Source organism: Argiope bruennichi, chromosome 2, assembly GCF_947563725.1.
Source record: "Argiope bruennichi chromosome 2, qqArgBrue1.1, whole genome shotgun sequence".
Lineage (NCBI taxonomy): Eukaryota > Metazoa > Arthropoda > Arachnida > Araneae > Araneidae > Argiope > Argiope bruennichi.
In genome coordinates, this window is record NC_079152.1 from 7,194,949 (window position 1) to 7,214,241 (window position 19,293).

Here is a 19,293-nt window from a genome sequence, read left to right on the forward strand (position 1 = left end):
AGTGGCTTGATGGATAGAGAGACAGGGCGGTTTAACGATTTTTGCTGGTCCTCAATTCGCCTCTTGGAACCGCAAAATTGTTTTATATATTTTTATTCTGTTTTTTATTTTTATTATTATTATTTATTTTGAACTTTATTGCGAATACTAATTCTTTGGTTACTCTGGATTATTCCAATTCTTATAATTCAAAAATAAAATATTTCGCTAAATTATTTATAGATTTATTTGAAATTTTAAGTGTCAAGCTCACGCATATGCGCAGAAGCCATTCCTTTTCTTAGCATTGTGCTTTTAGATCAGATTTTCACCTTACTTGAAACTTGGATTGTCGTATTAACAATGAGGGACTCACTTTAGGAGTAGGTGGTTTGTGGTAAGAGCAGAGCGACAGGGCGAATCAAGGATTTTCGTTGGTCCTCAGTTCGTGTCTCGAAGCCACAAAATTGTTTTGTATATTTTTATTATTTTTTTTTAATTTGAATATTATTCCGAATAATATTTATATGGTTACTCTTATTCCAATTCTTATAGTTCAAAAATAATTTATTTTTATTATTTTTTTAATTTGAATATTATTCCCAATAATATTTATATGGTTACTCTTATTCCAATTCTTATAGTTCAAAAATAAAATATTTCATTAAAATAATTATAGATTTATTTTAAATATTAAGTGTCTTTACGATTCATACAAATATAAATAAATTCAAAACAATCAAATCTCAAAAAAGCAAACAGCAGCTATATGATTTATGTATAGCAGTTATCCCAATGAAAAAATAGCGTTTCAAATCCTAAAAAGAATTTGCCCAAATAAGCTTCATGCAAATTTTCTCATCTTTTCCCCGCCAATTAAATTTCTGGCTGCCATCGCGCAGCCGGTTCCATGATACAAACAACATTATTTAGCGTGGGTGATACCGGCCATTGTTGCTCCAGAAGCGTCCACTGACACAGTAGTCATTTTGTTTGGTTTTTATAATTTTGAATAAAAGAAAGATTATTTTTTCTAATCGCTCTATTCTTGGTTTTACTTTGGCTGTAAGTATTTTAATTCTTTTACAAGTCTTAAATTATAAACCTATTTAATTTTTTTAAGTCTGGCGATTCCTTTACTGCATTCAATAGTTATGAATCCAGTATCTTAATCTTTAAAATATATTATTATTACGTAAAAATTTAACAATAACAATAATTACTTGAAATTTTAAGAACAGAATATGTTGAATTTACTTGGGGATGGACTTGAAAAAAATGGTACTGTTTTTGACACACTGGTCCATTCTTTTAAACGGAATATATAAGTCGTTTTAATTAATTTAGGGTTTTTTTCTTTGAAAATTCCGTATTCTGAATAGAGGGGAAATGAATATTTTTGAATATACTGGTTTTCAAATTATCATGCGTTTTAGTTAATGACTGCAAAATCTAAAGGAAATGTTTTGTTACTGGTGTTATTAAATTGAATTTCTAGAATGAACAATTCTAGTAAAGTGTATCTTTGATTTTAATGAAGGAATCCTCGTATAAATATTTTTGAGGTCTTCCTGTGTTGAAATAAATACAAATTTATTTTGGAATTTAAGTCGGGTGTTAAATGTTTTTGAAATACTCATGTATTTGGATAAAATTCAACACATTATTTATGTAGCGACTCAAAATAAAAATGATCCACCTAAACAATTGCATTAAAAAAAATTCATCTGTTAAAATAATGTGTCTTTTTAAAATTTTATTTAAAAAGAATTTTTTTAGATTTTAAATTATTGTATATCATTTATTATTGTATATCATTTTTATTACAATTTAACATTTATGCAATTTTTTTTCTTTGTGTTAACTCTAAAATAAGGCTTCCCCACCCGCCCACCCCAAGAGAAAAGTATAAAACTGTCATTCAAAATGAAATTTATCCAGCAGATGTTTACTCTGAGTTAATATTGACTTGCAAGTAATTTATATAAATTATAATCATGTTTAAGAAGTTATATTTTGTTTCCACATTTGCTAATATTTATTTAGTGAATAAATTCAATAGGATGTTAAATTACTTATAAAAAAAAAAGTGTACTTGTAATTCATTATTTTAAACTTGGTAAAAGTTATTAGGAAAATGCAAAATAATAAATAAAAGTCCTTCTACAGTTCAACATATCATTGAACAATTTTGCTGTAAAAACTGGATTGCAAATAAAGTGAGAAAAATCTCAAAGACTTTCTGCTCAAGATGAATGCTGGATTGTTTGAACAGATTTTCAAAAACCCTCAATTAATTACACTGAATTTAACTGTACTGGTGTAAAAACAATTCCAAAAATTTATTTGTGCTGTAACTGATAGCCCTGTTAAAAGAAACATGGATACAACAATGTAGTCAAGCCATAGTAGTAAAGCCATATATTTGCCCATAGAACTGCAAACTTCGTCTTGGGAAAGTAAGATTTTTGACTTTTGGGAAATATGTTTTTTGCAGATGAAAGTAAATATATTTTTGGGCCAGAAAGTAAAAATGAGACGTGAAAAGAAAAAACGAGGTACTTAAAGCAAAGGATGTAAAAGCTAGCGTAAAATGTATGGTAGGTTCCGTTATCGTTTGAGGTTGTATAACAGTCTCTGGGGTCAAAAAGCTTTAAATAATTGATGGGAAATGGACATATTTAAGTACTTGCAAGTTTTAAAGGATAATCTATAGGAAAGACCAAAAACATTGGGTATTGAACAGTCTTCTCATTTCTATCAAGATAATGATTCCTAGCACAAATTAAGAATGAGTACTGTATCACTGTCTGAAAGTAATTGATATCCCACCACAATCTCTGGGTTTAAAAGTAATTGAAAATTACATTTACAGGAGGACAAAATCAGAAAACGTCACATTTTTAATAAAGAGCAGTTAAAGAATGTCATCATTGAAGAATGGTCCAAAATGCCCTCGGACTATACTAAAAAATTGGGTTTCTTCTATTCTGAATAGAAGAAACTAATGGAAAAGAACTGTTCACAAAAAGTTAATTTTTTATCTCTTATTCATTTCTGCTTATTCATTTTCAGGTGAATTGACGTATTCGTTTTCAGGTCATTTTGACTGTAAAACTGTACTTTTTTTTTTTTTATGAATTAACTAGAAAAATATTCTATTTTTATTTAAATATAATTATGTTCTGCAAATTTGTAAATTATTTTGTGTGAAAAGAATCTATATATAACTTTATTTCTAAATAATTCAACCAATTTGAAATCTTGTAATGCATGTGGATCATTTTCACTTATTTAAAAAGATGTTTGTCATTGTTATATTTCTTTTCAGACATTTATCATGCCTCCACCAGCTGAAAAATTACAGCAACTGGAACAGTTGGAAAAAGAATTGGCTAATGCTTTGCAGGCTGCAAGTAAGATTCATAATTTTATTTATAATTTTAAAAGAACTGTTGTGTTTTGATTTGAGGTTTCATGTAGGCGATATGACTTCCATATATATTTCTAAATTTCATAAATTGCACTTGCATATTATGCATGCTCCATATTTCTTACAGAAATTATTTTGATCTACTGTGGTGATTCTTTGTTTTTAATATCCTTGGTTTTATGAACTATGTTACTCTTTCTTACTATAAAAAGTATTTTAATGGATACTAGAAATCCTTTTTTTTTTTATAGACAATTTTTAAGTAATATATTTTTCTATTTTTGACATTTCTGTTCACTATATATATATTTTTGATGTTTTTAAGCTTAAGAATGAGTTACTATTTATATGTACACCATTAAAAAATAACTCGCTTAAAACGAATGGCAAACCTTAAGTAATTTAAAAACTTTGTTTGAAAAGATATTGACGCATATCCATATTCAAAGAGTAAGTAATAAATTATGTTTCGCAAAATATTGTGTCTGAGAATTCTGGGAATCTCCAAGTTTTCAAATATGACAAATCTCTATGTAAATGTGCATTTTTGGGATCAAATTTTATTATTCTTGAGATCAATTTTATCTTGTATGATAATTCTACATAATTTTTAAGATTTTTTTTTTTTTTTTTTTTTTTTTTTTTGTAAAAATTAACTTTATTGTTCAAACATTCAAAAATCAAGCAAATAAAAGAAAGTAAAATAATAATTAATATCATATTTATTTTTTTCTCAGTTTTTTTTTGTTTGGCAAAATTTATTAATTTATAAAGTTCAACTTTTTTTTTTTTTTTTTTTTGCTATTATTGTCTGTGTCATGTAAAAACTTCCTGAATTTGAATAAATCTCTTTAAATTTCAAATTTCTTGAATTTTAAAAACTATTTATGTAATTACATCTATGAACACATTCAAAAATGCAGAAAATCAAAAGAATGGAATACAATTTTTTTTCCAGCAAAATTGCAGTTTTCTATAAAATGTTGAAATAATTTGGCAATTTGATTCAAATAGATCATTATAACACTAAATCTGCATAAAATGGTTTGTTAAATTTTTCAATCGGAAGATTTGTATGTATGAAGTTTATATTTCTAAAAACAAGCTACTAAAAAGCTTGAGTTGTAGTGTTTATATCAAAATTGAAGATCTATTAAATTTTTAATCTTATCTCACTGTCCTTGTGTATGTAAATACAATAATTCAAAAGACAATAAGCTAAACTAATGAAATTTAGTGTATAGTCTTTCCGCTAAAATTGTAAATATACATTTTGTCAGCAGGCAAAGAGACTGGTCCAAATTATTAGATTTTCTTCTTTTCATTCTATGACAAAGCAAATTGTTAAACATTCCATATTATTTATGTGAAGTATGTGCTCGCAAGCCTACATAGCAACCAATTCTTTCTATATTTTGTTTAAAAATAGATGGTTTCTGTGTAAATGCGCATTTTCTTAAAATTCCAAATGTTAAACTATTATCAAGATTTTAGAAACTTGATTTAATTTTCTGACTCCCAATTTGGCCAAGATGGCTGATTATTCAGGCACCCACAGGGTGATCAAAATGCCATATACTTCCTTCCTCTAAAAAGAACCATAGCACATAATATGAAACAAGTTTTAAAACAGTGGAAAGTGATTTTATTTCTTTTGACAATAGTTGCTTCCTCTCTTACTGTTGATTGATGTCTGCAGAAAGTGTTTGAGGGCAGATGCTTGATTTATATTGGGCTTCTTGCTTGTTAACCACTAAAATATCTTATTAATGCCTGAATATAATAAAATTGGACATTTTTTCATGGTGTTTACAACTTGTGTTTAACAACAATTCTGGGTTTGCAAAAAAAAAAAAAAAAATGTTTTGACTTGGTTACATTGAACAACATGCCTATAATATTTGTAAATGTTAGCTAGCAAGAGAATATTTGTCGTAGATAAATATTCTGTCCTATATTTCATCTTGTGCTATTCTGTCAATTTAAATTCTGAAATTTTTAATGAATTTTGCTAATTTACTTTGGAAATGAAGTTATTTTTATGTACATATATGCATCTTAATAAGTCTTCAACTTAATTTTCTTTAAATACTAATAACGAAACTAAGCAATTGCTGTAGAAATTAAATTTTTTAAGTTTATTAAATTTAAGAGAATTTATAATTTATTTAATTTATTAAATATTTACAGTGACATTCATTAGATTCTTTAATTTAAAAATAAGAACTTTTGAATGATTTCTGACACAGCCATGATTTATTTTAATAAGTATGCAAGTCCCATTTTAAAACTATGTTTCTGCCTCTAACATGTCCTTCATCAATTGAACAATTTTAATAAAGAACTATATTTTGAGAAGCGAAGGTATTTATTAGGTTAATGTAAAAACAGCTTATATTTGTTTTAAAAACTAATTTTGTTGGTCTTAAAAGCTATATCATAATAATTGGGACTTGTAAGGGATAAGCCTTATTAAAATATTGTTTTCTATTTAATTTTGCGATGGGGTTTTAAGTATTTTAAAAATTTGCAAAGGATATGAGAAATTGTCTCGTAAAAAATATTAACATTAAAAGATAAAACAAAAAGTAAAGAGAAATGTATTAGAGAATTTTTTATCTGAAATTCTCATAGATAATAAATATTATCAATGAATCATATCAGTGTTTGTATTGAATTTTAATATAAGTAGAAATTAGCATATTAATCATAGTGTTTCCAAAAATAAATTGGTTCAAAAGCAGTTCGTTTGTTATAAGTTTTTCTCATTGGTGTTCAGAAATCAAAACTTTGTTTATTTTGAAGCAGAAAATTTATCTAAAAACATACATTATATACTCGTAACTGTTTTCCTGTCTTGTCTTCTATATTAAGTGAAGGCATTTTAATTGTTACCAAAACCTCATTTCCAGTCACCATTTATTAGATGTTTAAGAATCTGACAATTTTAGTATTTTTGCTAATTATCTGCAAATTTAGTAATTCAAAAACATAATATATTTAGGTGAAATTTGTTGCATGGTTCAAACAATAAAGTCCCCCCCCCCCCATCAAAGTTTTTCTATATACAAGTGAATACGATAACTCCAAAAATCGTATAAAAATTTTTAGATGAAGCTTGGTATCTAGTATGGTCACTAAAATTGTAGATGTATATACAATTTTGAACTAAATTTCTAGAATTATTCTGTATCTATTCGTGGATGTGTGAATGTAATAATTCAAAATCCCATTGAATAAATGAAATTTATGTTTTTATATCAAAATTTTATATTGGTCTCAAATTATGATTTCAATCACAGTAAAGAAGTTCTAAATGCTCACTCAATTCTGCTATACTTTTTTTGGCAATGACTTAACAGCATATTCTCACAGCAGAAAGCAGCTACTTAGTATGATCTTGTAATAAATATGTGCAGAAATGAGGAGTCTATTTTCTAAAGACATCAAATTCTTGCTAGTATGCTATTTATAGCTCACTACTTGTTCCTGCACTATCTAATTATTCCCTTTTTTAATAAAATATAATTCTATGAACCTACATTATGTTTCGCATAGTTTTGCATTGCCAGAAATTATTACATTAAATAAATACTACTGATCACAAACAATATTGATACTATTAAACATAAAAAAAAACAATAACATAACAATGGAGAAAAAGAAAGAAAAGGTAAATTATTATGAATTATTTTAATAAATACAATAAGAAATAAAAAATGCAAATAAATTAATACATATGTGTATGTGCAATAATTTAAACATATTCACTTTATTAAAATAATTATGCCCTGATCATTTTAACTCTATAGTTATAGTCTATTTTATTTTGTGTGCCATTAATCTCGACTCTGGTTTTAGTTTTATTTAATTTCCGATTTGTACAGATGAGATTCAGTTGGATGCTTTACTTATACTTGGTTTACATGCACTTAAATCAAAATGCAGTTAGGAAACGCCTCCTAAAACACAGAGCCTCAGCTCTGACTGTAATGATGCACGATGAGTCATAGGAGGAAGTCTGAGTTGCAGATGGCTGCGAGTTACATGCATAAAATTCATTCAAACTGTAGGCAGTAGCTTCCTATCTTCTGCATTTCTTTTGGGAAAACAAAGCCAATGTATTTTTCATAAATAGATATTCTTTCAATGATATAATGCCTTTCCACTGTTCAGTCTTCAACTGCAAAGGATATTATGATAATGACCCAAAAGTGTCCATTTTCAAATTTCCCGAGGACAAAAAGTTAAAAGCGCAGTGGACTCAAAGGCTCCTTCGTAAGGATTTCAAGCCAAGCAAAAGCTCAAGAGTAAGTATAACTATTCAGTAACTTTTTCAAAAGATAATTTTCAATTTGAATTTATATTAGAATGTATAAATACTCTATATTTTTAGTAATAGTGTTATTAGTAACAGTTTGAATTGTTTCTTTCGTTTTCTCTTTGTTTCGAATCTGAAGTCTTCCGGTAGCAAAACCATGTTTCAGCTGAAATTCATAGAATTTATTTTTAATTTATTAATAAATTGAAAGATTGATTCAATAATAATCTTGCATATCGCCACATAACTATAGACAAACACGCTTAGCAACAATATGTCTTCCTTTAAGTATAATTTTAATTATGTTTTAATATTTTTTCTTGTTACAAGTTAATTTTAGATTGAAATTTTCATTGTTAAATATGTTTTAATAACGATTTAAATTTTAATTAATCTTCAACTCGCTATCCTATTATTTTAACTGCAATTATTAAATCAGCCTTATAACCAAATAGTCAGTATATGTACAAACATGATAAATACAACATCTGAATTCATAAATTTTGAAAATATACATTAAAGAAAATAAAATTATAAGGTAATTTTTAATTCGTAAGCATTTATCTGTATCTTAAAAATAATTATAATTTCATTGTTAGTTAATTTAATTTATCTTCTATATTTTCACAGGTCTGTGAACCGTATTTTAAAGAGGAACACATAATAAGAAATATGGAACATTTTCATGAAGAAAGTGGTTGCATTCTGAAAGCTCCTCTTAAATATCCAAAATTGAAATCTCATGCTGTCCCAGTATATGTTCAAGACTTCAGCCTACTATATTGCAAGCAAGAGAAACTCCTGAAGATAAAAAAAATGAGACAAGAAGCTACAGCTGTTAGAAAAGCTATCACTGAAAGCAAAAGCAGCTATGATAAAGAAAGTGCACTTTAAATCAATTCCAGAGTTCATCAACTGCCTTAATTAAATCTATTTTGGTCCATAATTGGGGGAAAAAAGATAAAATAATTTGTAATATTTCTGATGAAATTCCAGATGTAATGCCATCTTTACGTGCAAAATCTAATTTAAAGTGTGAAATTTATTTTAAAAAAACAAGCATTGGGAAAAACTACATTTCTATCAGTTATTAATAATATAAATGAATTATGTGAAGTACTTAATTACTTAGAATCACTTGGAAATATCAATAAGGATAATAATATTCACTCTCTTTCGGAAATTATAATTAAATTGTTCACCAAACTAAAAACTTTTGAAACTGTAAAAAATATATATACAGTTGATTTTTCTCATAGAGCAGGTTGAAAAATTGAATTTTTCTAAACAATTTCTCAGACTCCCCTGAATTGATGATTTTTTACAGTCTTTTAAACTCTCTCCGCATTGTTACAAATTTTTACGAAATTCTGAAAAGTTCATTCTTCCCCACCTCGAAACTCTTAGTAAAATTTTTTCTATAAATGTAAATCCGTAATATGAGCAGGCTACTTCAAACTTTTCAGTTATACACGGCAAAAAGTTTCTTGTTTATCTGAGGGGAAGGGGGGAAAAAAAAGGTTATTTTAATGGTTGATGAAATTCGCTTGCAAAGTCATTTTTATTATGTTGGTGGAAAGATAACGGGTATGGCTTTTAATAATTCTGAAGTAGCCACAAGTGCTTTCGTACTTATGGTTAGATCCTTGCTTTCCCCTTGTAAGGATGTTGTGCATATACTTCCAATTAAGAGTTTAATTGCTGAAAATTTACATGCACTTGTTAAAAAATAATAATAATTGGTCTTGAAACTCGCAAAGTTATAGCTGTAGTTACGGATAATAATTTTAGCAACAGTAAAGTTATGTCATTTTTTTCAAAACCACCAAAAATAAGTATTTCATACAAACATCCGTATGATTCTAAAATACCTTTATATTTTCTAATTGATACTGTGCACCTGCTAAAATGCATACGGAACAACTGTTTAAACCAGAAAAGTTCTGGAAATTGCAAGCATTATCTAGATTTCAATTCTGCCCAACCTTTTAAAACTGCTTGTTTTTCTACATTAAAAGCAATGCATAAAGCTGAAAGTGGTGAAGTATGCATATGGTCTTACACTGAAAGCTTTATATCCTTCTAGTATTGAGTTTAAATTGGCATTACAAATCTTTAATCCCTTACTTGTAGAGAGTTTGTTAGTACTTGGGGGGGGGAAAATAACATTGAACATTTTAAAGAAACTTCCGAATATATTCAAATTATTTGTAATTGGTGACTTATTGTAAATGCAAAAATTGTGTACAAAGGTTTACGTAAATCAGATAAATTTAAAGAACCTTTAAAAAGTGATACTACAGATGTAATATGTTTTTAAATTAATTCTTAAAATGGATTGATAGTTAGGAACTCGTGAATTGCACAACAGGAACAGTAACAAAGAAACTCGTACTGCTTTAAAAAAAATTCCAGAATGGCAGTATTAGAAATTGCCAAATATTGTTTTGAAGAATTAAAGTTTGATTATTTTCTTCCAGGCAAAATTCAAATCGATGCATTGGAGCTATATTTGAAAAATAGCACCAATTATCTGGATCGCGTTACCGTGTATCACTTCGACAAAGTTCTTTTCGCATTGTTTGGATTTGCACTAATGTATTTCTTAATAATTTTTAATAACGAAATATTCAAGGAAAAGAAAATAGTAAACAAATAAAAATGAAGAAATAATAAACCTAAACTTCAAGCTTTAGAAGATTAAACTTTTTTATATTTCTATTTTAAAACTACTTTAGTGATTTTAAATTGTGTCTATAGAATTTTTTTCTTGTATGTTAATAATTGGTTTTCACTGATTTATTTAATGTATTTTTGTATAGTTTGTTGTAAAATATATATAATATAGTTAATCAGCAATGTTGTGTACATCTTGTTATATAATATGCATGTTTGTTATTATGCATTTCTAATTTACCTTGCTAATAATTTTATTGACATAGTTGGAATTCATTTAGAAAGCCCTCTCTTGCTTTTATCATGTGAAAATCCTTTTAAATAAACTGTCTTATTCATAATCTTTTCTATAAAATTTATGAGAAATTGTAGTTATATATCCAAAATATCTTTTTAATTAGTTTTGCATCTTGTCAGAGTTTGCATACTTTGTGTAAAATTATTTTAAATAAAATGATTTAAACTGTCTTATAATTGATAATTTCTTTTAAAATTTATGAGAGAAATTATATAGATATTGCACTTAATTCTGCTCCTCCACAAATAAGGCTTTTTTCATGTGATATTTCAAAGAAAACCTAATCAATCAAAGGAAAACCAAATCTTGCTCATGGTGAACAAGATTCCACAAAATGAAATGATTCTTAATCTGGTTAGAAGGATCATCACTTCGATAATGGGTTGTTTTGAATTCATGTTAGTTTTTCCTTTAAACTTTTTAAGCTCAAGCTATTGTATGCAAAATTGCTGTTTTTATCATGTTTCGTATCTGAAATTATGCTGTCACAATTATGTGCGAGAATGCTATTTTCTTTATAATGTATAAAATAGAAATAATTATTTGTTGAACATCAATGGGATTTCATTTTGATGTGCAATTCAAAATTTTTCCGCTAATTCATCTATTATAGTCCTCTTCCAAATTTCCCTTCAAGTATTGAAGTTGTAAAATTTATCTCTTAATGTTGGAGACATGTCTAGAAAATAGAACTAGTAACAATTTTGAATTTTCAACTCCTTCTACAGCAAGAAATGTTATTTGTCATTTTATGGATTTTTCTTTTATAACCTTTTACCATTAGATTAATTTTAAAAGTTTCACTGCTAATGTATTCAGACATTTTTTTTCTGATAGCCAAATTATATACTAATTGATTTTTTTTTAATTTAAGTTTATTGCTTTTCTCAAAAAATAATTTTAAAATTATAAGATTATCTCTTTTTTTTTTCCTGTCGATGGCTGTTTTTTTTTTCCCTCTCAACGTTTTACATTTTGCACATATTAGAGAAATATGATGACCGTTAAATAGAGTTAAAATCTGTTTTAAATAAAATTTCAAAATCAAGTAAAATTTGATACCTTCAATTTTAAAGTGCCAATTCTCTCTATAATTGTCGAATAATATGCTTTTTTATTATATTTTTATAAATATGAAACATAGCATACTTTTACTTAGGAAGACTAATCACCTCGGGTGACCAGTTGGATCGGCAGGAATTTAAATTTGATTTATTTTGTATATGAATCTTTTTAATGCATGCAGTTTCATAACCTTGTAATGTTATTTAAAAAAAATATAAATATCCGGTTCATCTGTCTTCTGAATTTTGCAATATTGCATTTTCACTTTTTATTTTTCTTGCAAATGACACAGATATTAAAACAAATTCCTTCTTCTACAGCTTTCAGCAGTGGTAGAAAATCGCGTGACTAAATATTTGATAAAGCAGTGAAAATGGTTTTAATTTCTAGGCAATAATGTTGTACCTATTGCTAGAAATTAGGTAAAAAATGTTTTTAAAAATTGCCAAAATTTAGAAGCCTAAAATTTTGTTATGGAAGTTATTTAGACCAAATAATAAATATTTAATTGAGAATTTTAGTGACCATTATACCTGCCGAAACAGCTGCTCATAAATGGCAGTTGGTATTTTTTATGTATGTATAGTCGGTGTTGTCTGGTTGTGAACAAATGTGATGTCTTGAAATTATTCCTTCCATTTATTTTCGGTATATAATAGCATTAAGATAATTTTTTACCTTTCAATGCAATATATCCTTTTGTGATTGTAGGTCAGACTGTTTTGGAGTTAAGCAAAGAAAAACCAAGTCTAAAGCAAGCAGAAACTTTTACTTCTACTTTTCTGAAATCTCTGGAAACTGTTGAAACTGGATTATCACAAAACATCACTTATCTGACTCAAGTGTCAACTGGTAAGTTGAATCTTCAATATTGTTTGTTAACTTCATGCAAATCAGTAAATTAATGTCAAAATTGATGGCATGTGATGAAGACAATTGGAAAGTTGTCTATAGAATGATCTGAATGAATTAGAGAAGAGTTGGGGGAAGGGGATGAGAGATCCTGCATTTATGTCTAAATAAAATATTAGAATCCATTTCTAGTTTCTCCATTAGATAGAGCAGCTATAACCCTTTTTTCTAAATCAGAATTTTTTCCCCCAGTTGTAATATTATTGGTTTTTAAAATGGGAAATCTGATTTTTTTTATGTCACAATAGTAAATACAAATTCTTATATATATATTTTTTTTCTTATGAATTGTAAAATAAAAATATTAATGTATAATAAACTCAAAGATATAATGTTTACAAATTAAGTTTAAATTTAGCATGCATTTTAAAAGAAAATTCTGCATTGGGAGGAATTGGACAATAAAAATTAAGAAGGAATGGGACATGCTCAGTTATATTTCAATACATTTTCTAAATAGGCTAATGATTAAAGTTTTTAATTTTTCAAAATGTTGTTTAATAAAATTAATTACTGGAGTGTTACAATGCAATGATAAATTGATTTTAAATTTATTAAAATATATAAATGAGTATGCATTATTATGTTTTATATTAAATTTATAGCAATAATGTGCAACAATAAAACAAAAACCTGAGCTTCCATTAACCAAAACATAAAATAAAATTCCATTCTTTTTCAAAAATTGACTTAAGAGCTCCAGTGTTTTTAAGTGTTTATTTTTAATAATAATTATATCATATATAGTAGATCATTCTGTATCATTTCACATAAAAAAATTATTTCCTAGTTAAAATCATGTTTACCATTTAATTTCAGTTAAGGGAAATTCTACTGTAACTATAATAAAGTAATATGCAATATAATAAATATTAAATAATGAAAAAATGAAGCTAAGTTGTAAAAATTATTTATTAAAGCTTTTATCACTCTAAATTGGAAAAATTACTAATTATATATATGTTTTTATATAAAAATGCTACAGTTATGGAAGAAAAGTATCCAAAAAGCAAAAAGGTTATTAAATATTAGGTATAAGGGAAAGTTCTATAGTTTTTGAACATGTGCACTTTTATGCATTGTCAATCCTTAGCAAGAATTCTGATCCTACTGAAATCGGTTAAAACAGTCAGATTGTATAGTATATGATTGATGATTTACACACATTTTTTCATATTTTAGTCAGTTTTTCAAACTTGTAAAACTGTCAACATGAGTGTAGAAAAAGGGCCCTTTAAGGCATTGTAAGTTGTATGAATTCCAAAAAGTGGATAATCTGTTGGAAACCAAAACAGACAACAACAAAAAAACCTTGTGACATTATTGGAGAGGATGCAGTAACAGCTTGCACGTACCAAACATGGTTTGCGAAGTTTCGTTCGAGTGATTTTTCTTTGAAAGATGAACCCAGATCAGGAAAGCTATCGGATGTCAGTGGGGAAATGCTATGCAGTATGATCAGGACAAATTAAAATAACAATATTAAGACTTGGTTTCATGTTTAAACTCTGTTTGGGTGTCCCGCAAATTAAGCAAAAAAAATTGAATGGTCTGAATTTCGGTATGTTCTTCAAATCTTGCTCGTCACAAAAGGGAACCATTTTTGGACCACTTAATGATTGGAGATGAAAAATGGGTAGTGTATAAATACATAGTTAGAAAAAGGGCATATATTTACAAATGGCTGGCACCATCATCCACAACCAAAGCTGGCATGAATCAGAAGAAGGTTATGTTGTGTTGTTGGTGGGATTGCAAGGGTATAGTGCACTATGAGTTGCTGCAAGAAAATGAAACAGTCAATGCTGATTATTACTGTTTGCAACTTGATGTTTTGAATAAAGAAATTCAATGTAAACATCTATCTTTGGCTGACAGAAAGGGTGTAATTCTTAATCGCATGTGGCAAGGAAAACTGCACAAAAAATTGCAGATTTGGGTTGTGAAATTTTACCTCACCCGGCGTATTCTACTGATATTCCACCATTTGACTATCATCTGTTCAGATTACTGCAAAACTTTGTTGATGTAAAGGAATATATAAATTAAGAAGGCATCCAAATGGCAGTGAAAGAATACTTTGCCTCCAAGTAGTGTACTTCTTTTCTAGATGTCCTGTTACAATTTTTCCTGTCCTCTCCCCTACACAGATAAGCTTAGAACATTGGGAGACAGTTGTTATATAAGCTGCTAGAACGCTGACAAACAGTTGTAATTAACAAAGGATATTATAACTTGGAATAAATTTTTAATAAAAAGTGAAAAAAAAATGTTTTTTCTTTAGAGGGGGGGGGGACCCAACTTTCCCTTATACCCAATAATATATTGCAGTCAGTGGGAATGGTTGTCAAAGAAAATAAGTTTTCAAAATATGGCAACACCAATGAAGATTTCAAAATCAATTCTTGTTTTGTATGTTCAAAACCATAAATCATTGATTGAAAAGGATATGAAAATATCATTTTAATTTTCTCAAACCTTGTCCCACCTTTCCTTTATATGAGTTTCATACCTCCCTCGACATGTGGGAGGTATAGGACAAAAATGTTACAATATTTAACCATGAAAATAAAACTTATTGTTTGTATTAAAAATAAATTATACTGTTAGATTTTTATAAATTTTTAAAAAATCTAACAGTTTATTTTTTTATATTTTCACTCTTGGCAACTCTAAACTCATGATTTTTGAAATTTGTCCCACTCCTCCCAGCACTTCCATCCAACTTTATCCAATTTGCCTGTTTGATCCCATGCCAGAATACTATCTCCCCTTTTCTCACTTAAATGGCATAACTAGGTAAGCAAGACACATGTCCTGGGTGCCAATAAGAACTTTTCTTTCACTTTTTTTTGTAGACATTGAGAAACTACTGCAATTAGTTAAAAAAAACCAAGCTCTAGAATTTACATATTTTAAATTTCTACGTCAAGAAAAATATGCAGTTTTTATAGTTGTATCAACCTTTTTGCTAAAATAAATGATAACCGCAACGAGTATATGTATGGAATTTAGTATGTGACCATAGCAGAAGAATTGTAGCTACTGTTAAATTTTGCATGAAATATATCCATGTGAAGTCTGTCTATTCATTCGTATACATGTAGATAAAGCAACTGAAAAAAAATGCAAAGAACTTGGAAGATTAATCATAACATTTTTTAAAAATTATTATTCAAAGTTATAAATATTATGAAATTTTGGATTATATTCTTCATAGATTAGCTATCTCTTGGTTTGCTTATTCATTTGAATACTATAACTCGTAAAGTGTTATGTTAGGTTCATAAAATGTTGCATAAAATATTGTCACCCTAACTGCACAAGGTTTCAAGCAGAAGAAACAAAAGCATCCAAAATGCATACTCATCCTTTTCCTTATGCACTATGCAACAAAATACAAAACCCATAACATTGTATTAGATGACATAGGAGAGCCTAAATCTTCTAATGCCAATCCTTTTGGTGTGAAAGCTCAAGATTTGAGATTATATAGTTGTTAGGTGACATAAGTAGGCCCATTAAAAGATCCAAATATAAAAGGGGCTAAATTATGTCTGAAGAATATTTTGTTGAAATCTCAGTGTAACAAGACCCTACATGCAATTGACATGGTGAACTGATCCTTAATATCCCTTTTGCATGCTTAGGATCAGTAGTGTATTGCAGCTTTGGTTAGGGTTGCTGTAACCTATCCTGAGTTTTGCTTTGATATCTTTTGGCATTATTCGCTTTGGGTCTTTTCTAATTAATTTTGGATACTACAATTATTTGTCAATACAAATGGTAACAAAACTTTTGATATAAATAAGTTTTAATTGGGAAATGATTAATTGATAATTAGATTTTAGAATAAACGATTTCAGATATTTTCTCTTATTCCTCGTGTGAATGTTCCAAAACAGTGATGTGCACCAAATTGTTAAAGGTGAGATTAAATTTATTGTAATAGTGTTTCTTTCTTATCTGAAACAGGGCAAGCTCATGAAGGTTCCAGTTATGCTAGCCAGAAGATGATGCAAATGGCCTGGCATCGACTCAAGCACTCCCAGTCTAGGCTGAATGACCTTGAGAGGCTTAAGAATAAGCAAATCCAGGAAAACAATGCCCTTCTTGGACAGACAGAGATCAAGCCTGAACCACCCCAGGAGCCCTAAAATGTGTGGATAATCACAAAGCTTTGCTGTTTTTGACCTTTTTACATTCATCTTTGAAAATAGAATAAGAGACAAAATTTCCATTCTCAGTTGCTTTTAATGATTTGCTTTTGTGGAACTGAATTCTACACTTGATTTATATTTGCATCTGATATATTGGGAAGTCAAATAACAAAATACTGATGGTATTGAATAATTAATTACTCTTTTGAAATAGGAGATAAATTTTGAAATGCATTTTATTAGATTTTATGATATCTATTTGCATGCTATTATGATGTTAAGTAAGAAGAATAAGTTACATAAGTGTGATCTAAAATATGACTGATTACTTTTCTAGAACAAGGATAAGTTTGCATATTCCTTATGAAGATTAACATGCATAAAACTTGGGTATTAATTGAATTTGAAGGAAAATATTTATGTATGGTATAAATTTTCTTGAATAAAAATGAGAGAAAAAAAAAGTGAATTGAGTTTTAATATAATTTTTAGCAAAGTGAGATATAGCCTTTTCTAATGCTTTTTGAAAACAAACTATGCTCTCTGTTCACTGGATATCCTTCATGACAAAGCTTTGCTTTGATAATCTGAAGAATTCTTGTTAATTGCATCTATCTGTTATTTTTTTCTTTGCATTGCTTTAATCAAAATCGCCTGTTTTGTAAACATTACAGGTTTTATTTTAGGTAAATTGAAATGTTTTATTTAAAATTTTTGACTATACTTATTCAAATGTTTTTCCTTCCTATATTAAATTAACAGTTTCGGCTCAATTCTAACAAAGATATTTGATTACTGAAACATTTTTTGTATGCATTTTAAAAATGTAAAACATTTTCAAACTGAGTGTGTATTATTTATTCATAAATCAAGTCAAGATATTATAAATATACAATGCTGATTATTTGTGTAGTTTTAGCCCTCTCAGTTTTTTGAAGTTAGGGGCATAACATTTTGACAAATCTGTGAAGTTCAGTAATTTCTCTGATCTCATGAATTTTCTATGTCTCATATTTATTAATAGATGTTAGTATAAAAATTTTAATTGTTTTTTCTGTCGTCTGTAGAAAAGTACTCTAACAGTTTATATTCAACATTCCTTTTTATATATTTTTTAAAAATGTAAACATTGTAATCTTGTTATAAAATGTAATAATTGCCAATAATTTGTTCTCTTATTTATGTTTTTGAAAATTTTATAAAAAAGTTTTTGCACTGTCATAATATTTAAAAAAAAAATTATTTATTTAATGATATACATAGTTAGTACGTATGCAAATATTTCCTTCATTTTGAGGATTTTTTAAAAATATATTTATGCGTCATTTATTAACAATAGTTTTTATTTTTGTGATTCTTTCAAATTGGAAACATTTTCACTGTTTCTACAAATATTTTTTTTCAATTATTGAAAGCTAACAATGAATGATTGTTTTTATTATTTTTATATTCTTTGACAATGCTGTAGTAAATTTTGTTTCATCCATTTTTTTTGTGAAATCTGCTAACTTAGTCATTTCAAACATTAATGACATTAAAAAATTTATCCAGTGTATTCAAAGATTATTTCTGTTGGGTTCTGATTCTTTTTATCAGCATACTAATATGCTGGGGCATTTTATTGTTGGAATGTATCTTGCGTTTTCCATGTGGAATCGGAAATTGAAGTTACGAGTTATTTATAAAATAATGCATAGTTAGATATTGCATGACAGACTATTGCGTTATGCATGCAAGTCTGCGATTCCATTAGGGAAGTTCATATATACAATAAACAAGACAGTTGTAAGGCTATTTAAATAACATGTCCCCAATATCTGTCATCATGAGTTCAGGCTTAAAAACTAGTTTTTTGATGAATATTGTGAATATCAAATTATGCATAAAGGATTCTGAATTTGTTTTCTTTTAATTCCATATAATTTCTTTCAATTCTGAAAAAAAAAAATTATTCTAATGAAATTTGTTTTGAACATCTAATGCCATTTACTGAATACAAGACATTTTTAAAATTTCTAATATATGTTGTGAACCAATAGACATGATAATGTTGTTGCCCAACAGATTTGATCAGCTAATTTATACAACTCTTGATAAAAGGTGTTCATTTTTTTTTTTATGCATTATATTGCAAAATATATTTAAAATGTCTTGTTCCATTTTATGTTCTGTGCTCGTATTTGTCAAATAAAATGTCATTATGTGTAACTTTGGAAGTTTTCTTAGGAAAGGAACAATACACATTACACATTATCAAAGTAAACCACCTTCGGGTAGAATGAGGTAATGTTAGATACTTTATATATATTAATAAGAATTTATAAAAATATTATTTGAAGAATTTTTTTAATGCAAATGAAATCATGTCTTCCAAAAATCATTTATGTTGAAATTTCTTCATATTAGTTTCGTTATCTTTTAAACTATTTTTTTTAAGGTTATAACTGGG

The 19,293-nt window shown here is 27.5% G+C and overlaps 2 protein-coding genes across 5 annotated transcripts; both read left to right on the forward strand.

Moving 5' to 3' along the window:
• Positions 1 to 340: 340 nt before the first annotated feature.
• LOC129961813 (mediator of RNA polymerase II transcription subunit 11-like) lies at positions 341 to 19,052 on the forward strand. Of its 4 annotated transcripts, none has more exons than XM_056075391.1 (4): positions 341 to 453; positions 3,311 to 3,395; positions 12,484 to 12,624; positions 16,660 to 19,052. In XM_056075391.1, the coding sequence occupies exons 2-4, from the start codon at positions 3,320 to 3,322 to the stop codon at positions 16,839 to 16,841; spliced, it is 399 nt and encodes a 132-aa protein (XP_055931366.1). In that variant the 5' UTR covers positions 341 to 453; positions 3,311 to 3,319; the 3' UTR covers positions 16,842 to 19,052. The 4 variants fall into 4 exon arrangements, with proteins under 4 accessions (XP_055931366.1, XP_055931368.1, XP_055931367.1 ...); XM_056075393.1 differs by having other exon boundaries at positions 405 to 423; XM_056075392.1 differs by having other exon boundaries at positions 407 to 448.
• Positions 7,307 to 10,378, forward strand: LOC129961811 (uncharacterized). Its single transcript, XM_056075389.1, has 2 exons — positions 7,307 to 7,722; positions 8,364 to 10,378. Exons 1-2 carry the CDS (start codon positions 7,570 to 7,572, stop codon positions 8,625 to 8,627), a joined length of 417 nt encoding a protein of 138 aa, XP_055931364.1. The 5' UTR covers positions 7,307 to 7,569; the 3' UTR covers positions 8,628 to 10,378.
• Positions 19,053 to 19,293: the final 241 nt, after the last annotated feature.

Bases quoted from the DNA above. Each gene is read 5' to 3' on its own strand.
- LOC129961813 (XM_056075391.1), top strand. From the start codon at position 3,320: ATGCCTCCACCAGCTGAAAAATTACAGCAACTGGAACAGTTGGAAAAA. The intron at 3,396-12,483 runs GTAAGATTCATA...TTGTGATTGTAG, and splicing joins TAATGCTTTGCAGGCTGCAA to GTCAGACTGTTTTGGAGTTA. The intron at 12,625-16,659 runs GTAAGTTGAATC...TATCTGAAACAG, and splicing joins TCTGACTCAAGTGTCAACTG to GGCAAGCTCATGAAGGTTCC.
- LOC129961811 (XM_056075389.1), top strand. From the start codon at position 7,570: ATGCCTTTCCACTGTTCAGTCTTCAACTGCAAAGGATATTATGATAAT. The intron at 7,723-8,363 runs GTAAGTATAACT...ATATTTTCACAG, and splicing joins AGCCAAGCAAAAGCTCAAGA to GTCTGTGAACCGTATTTTAA.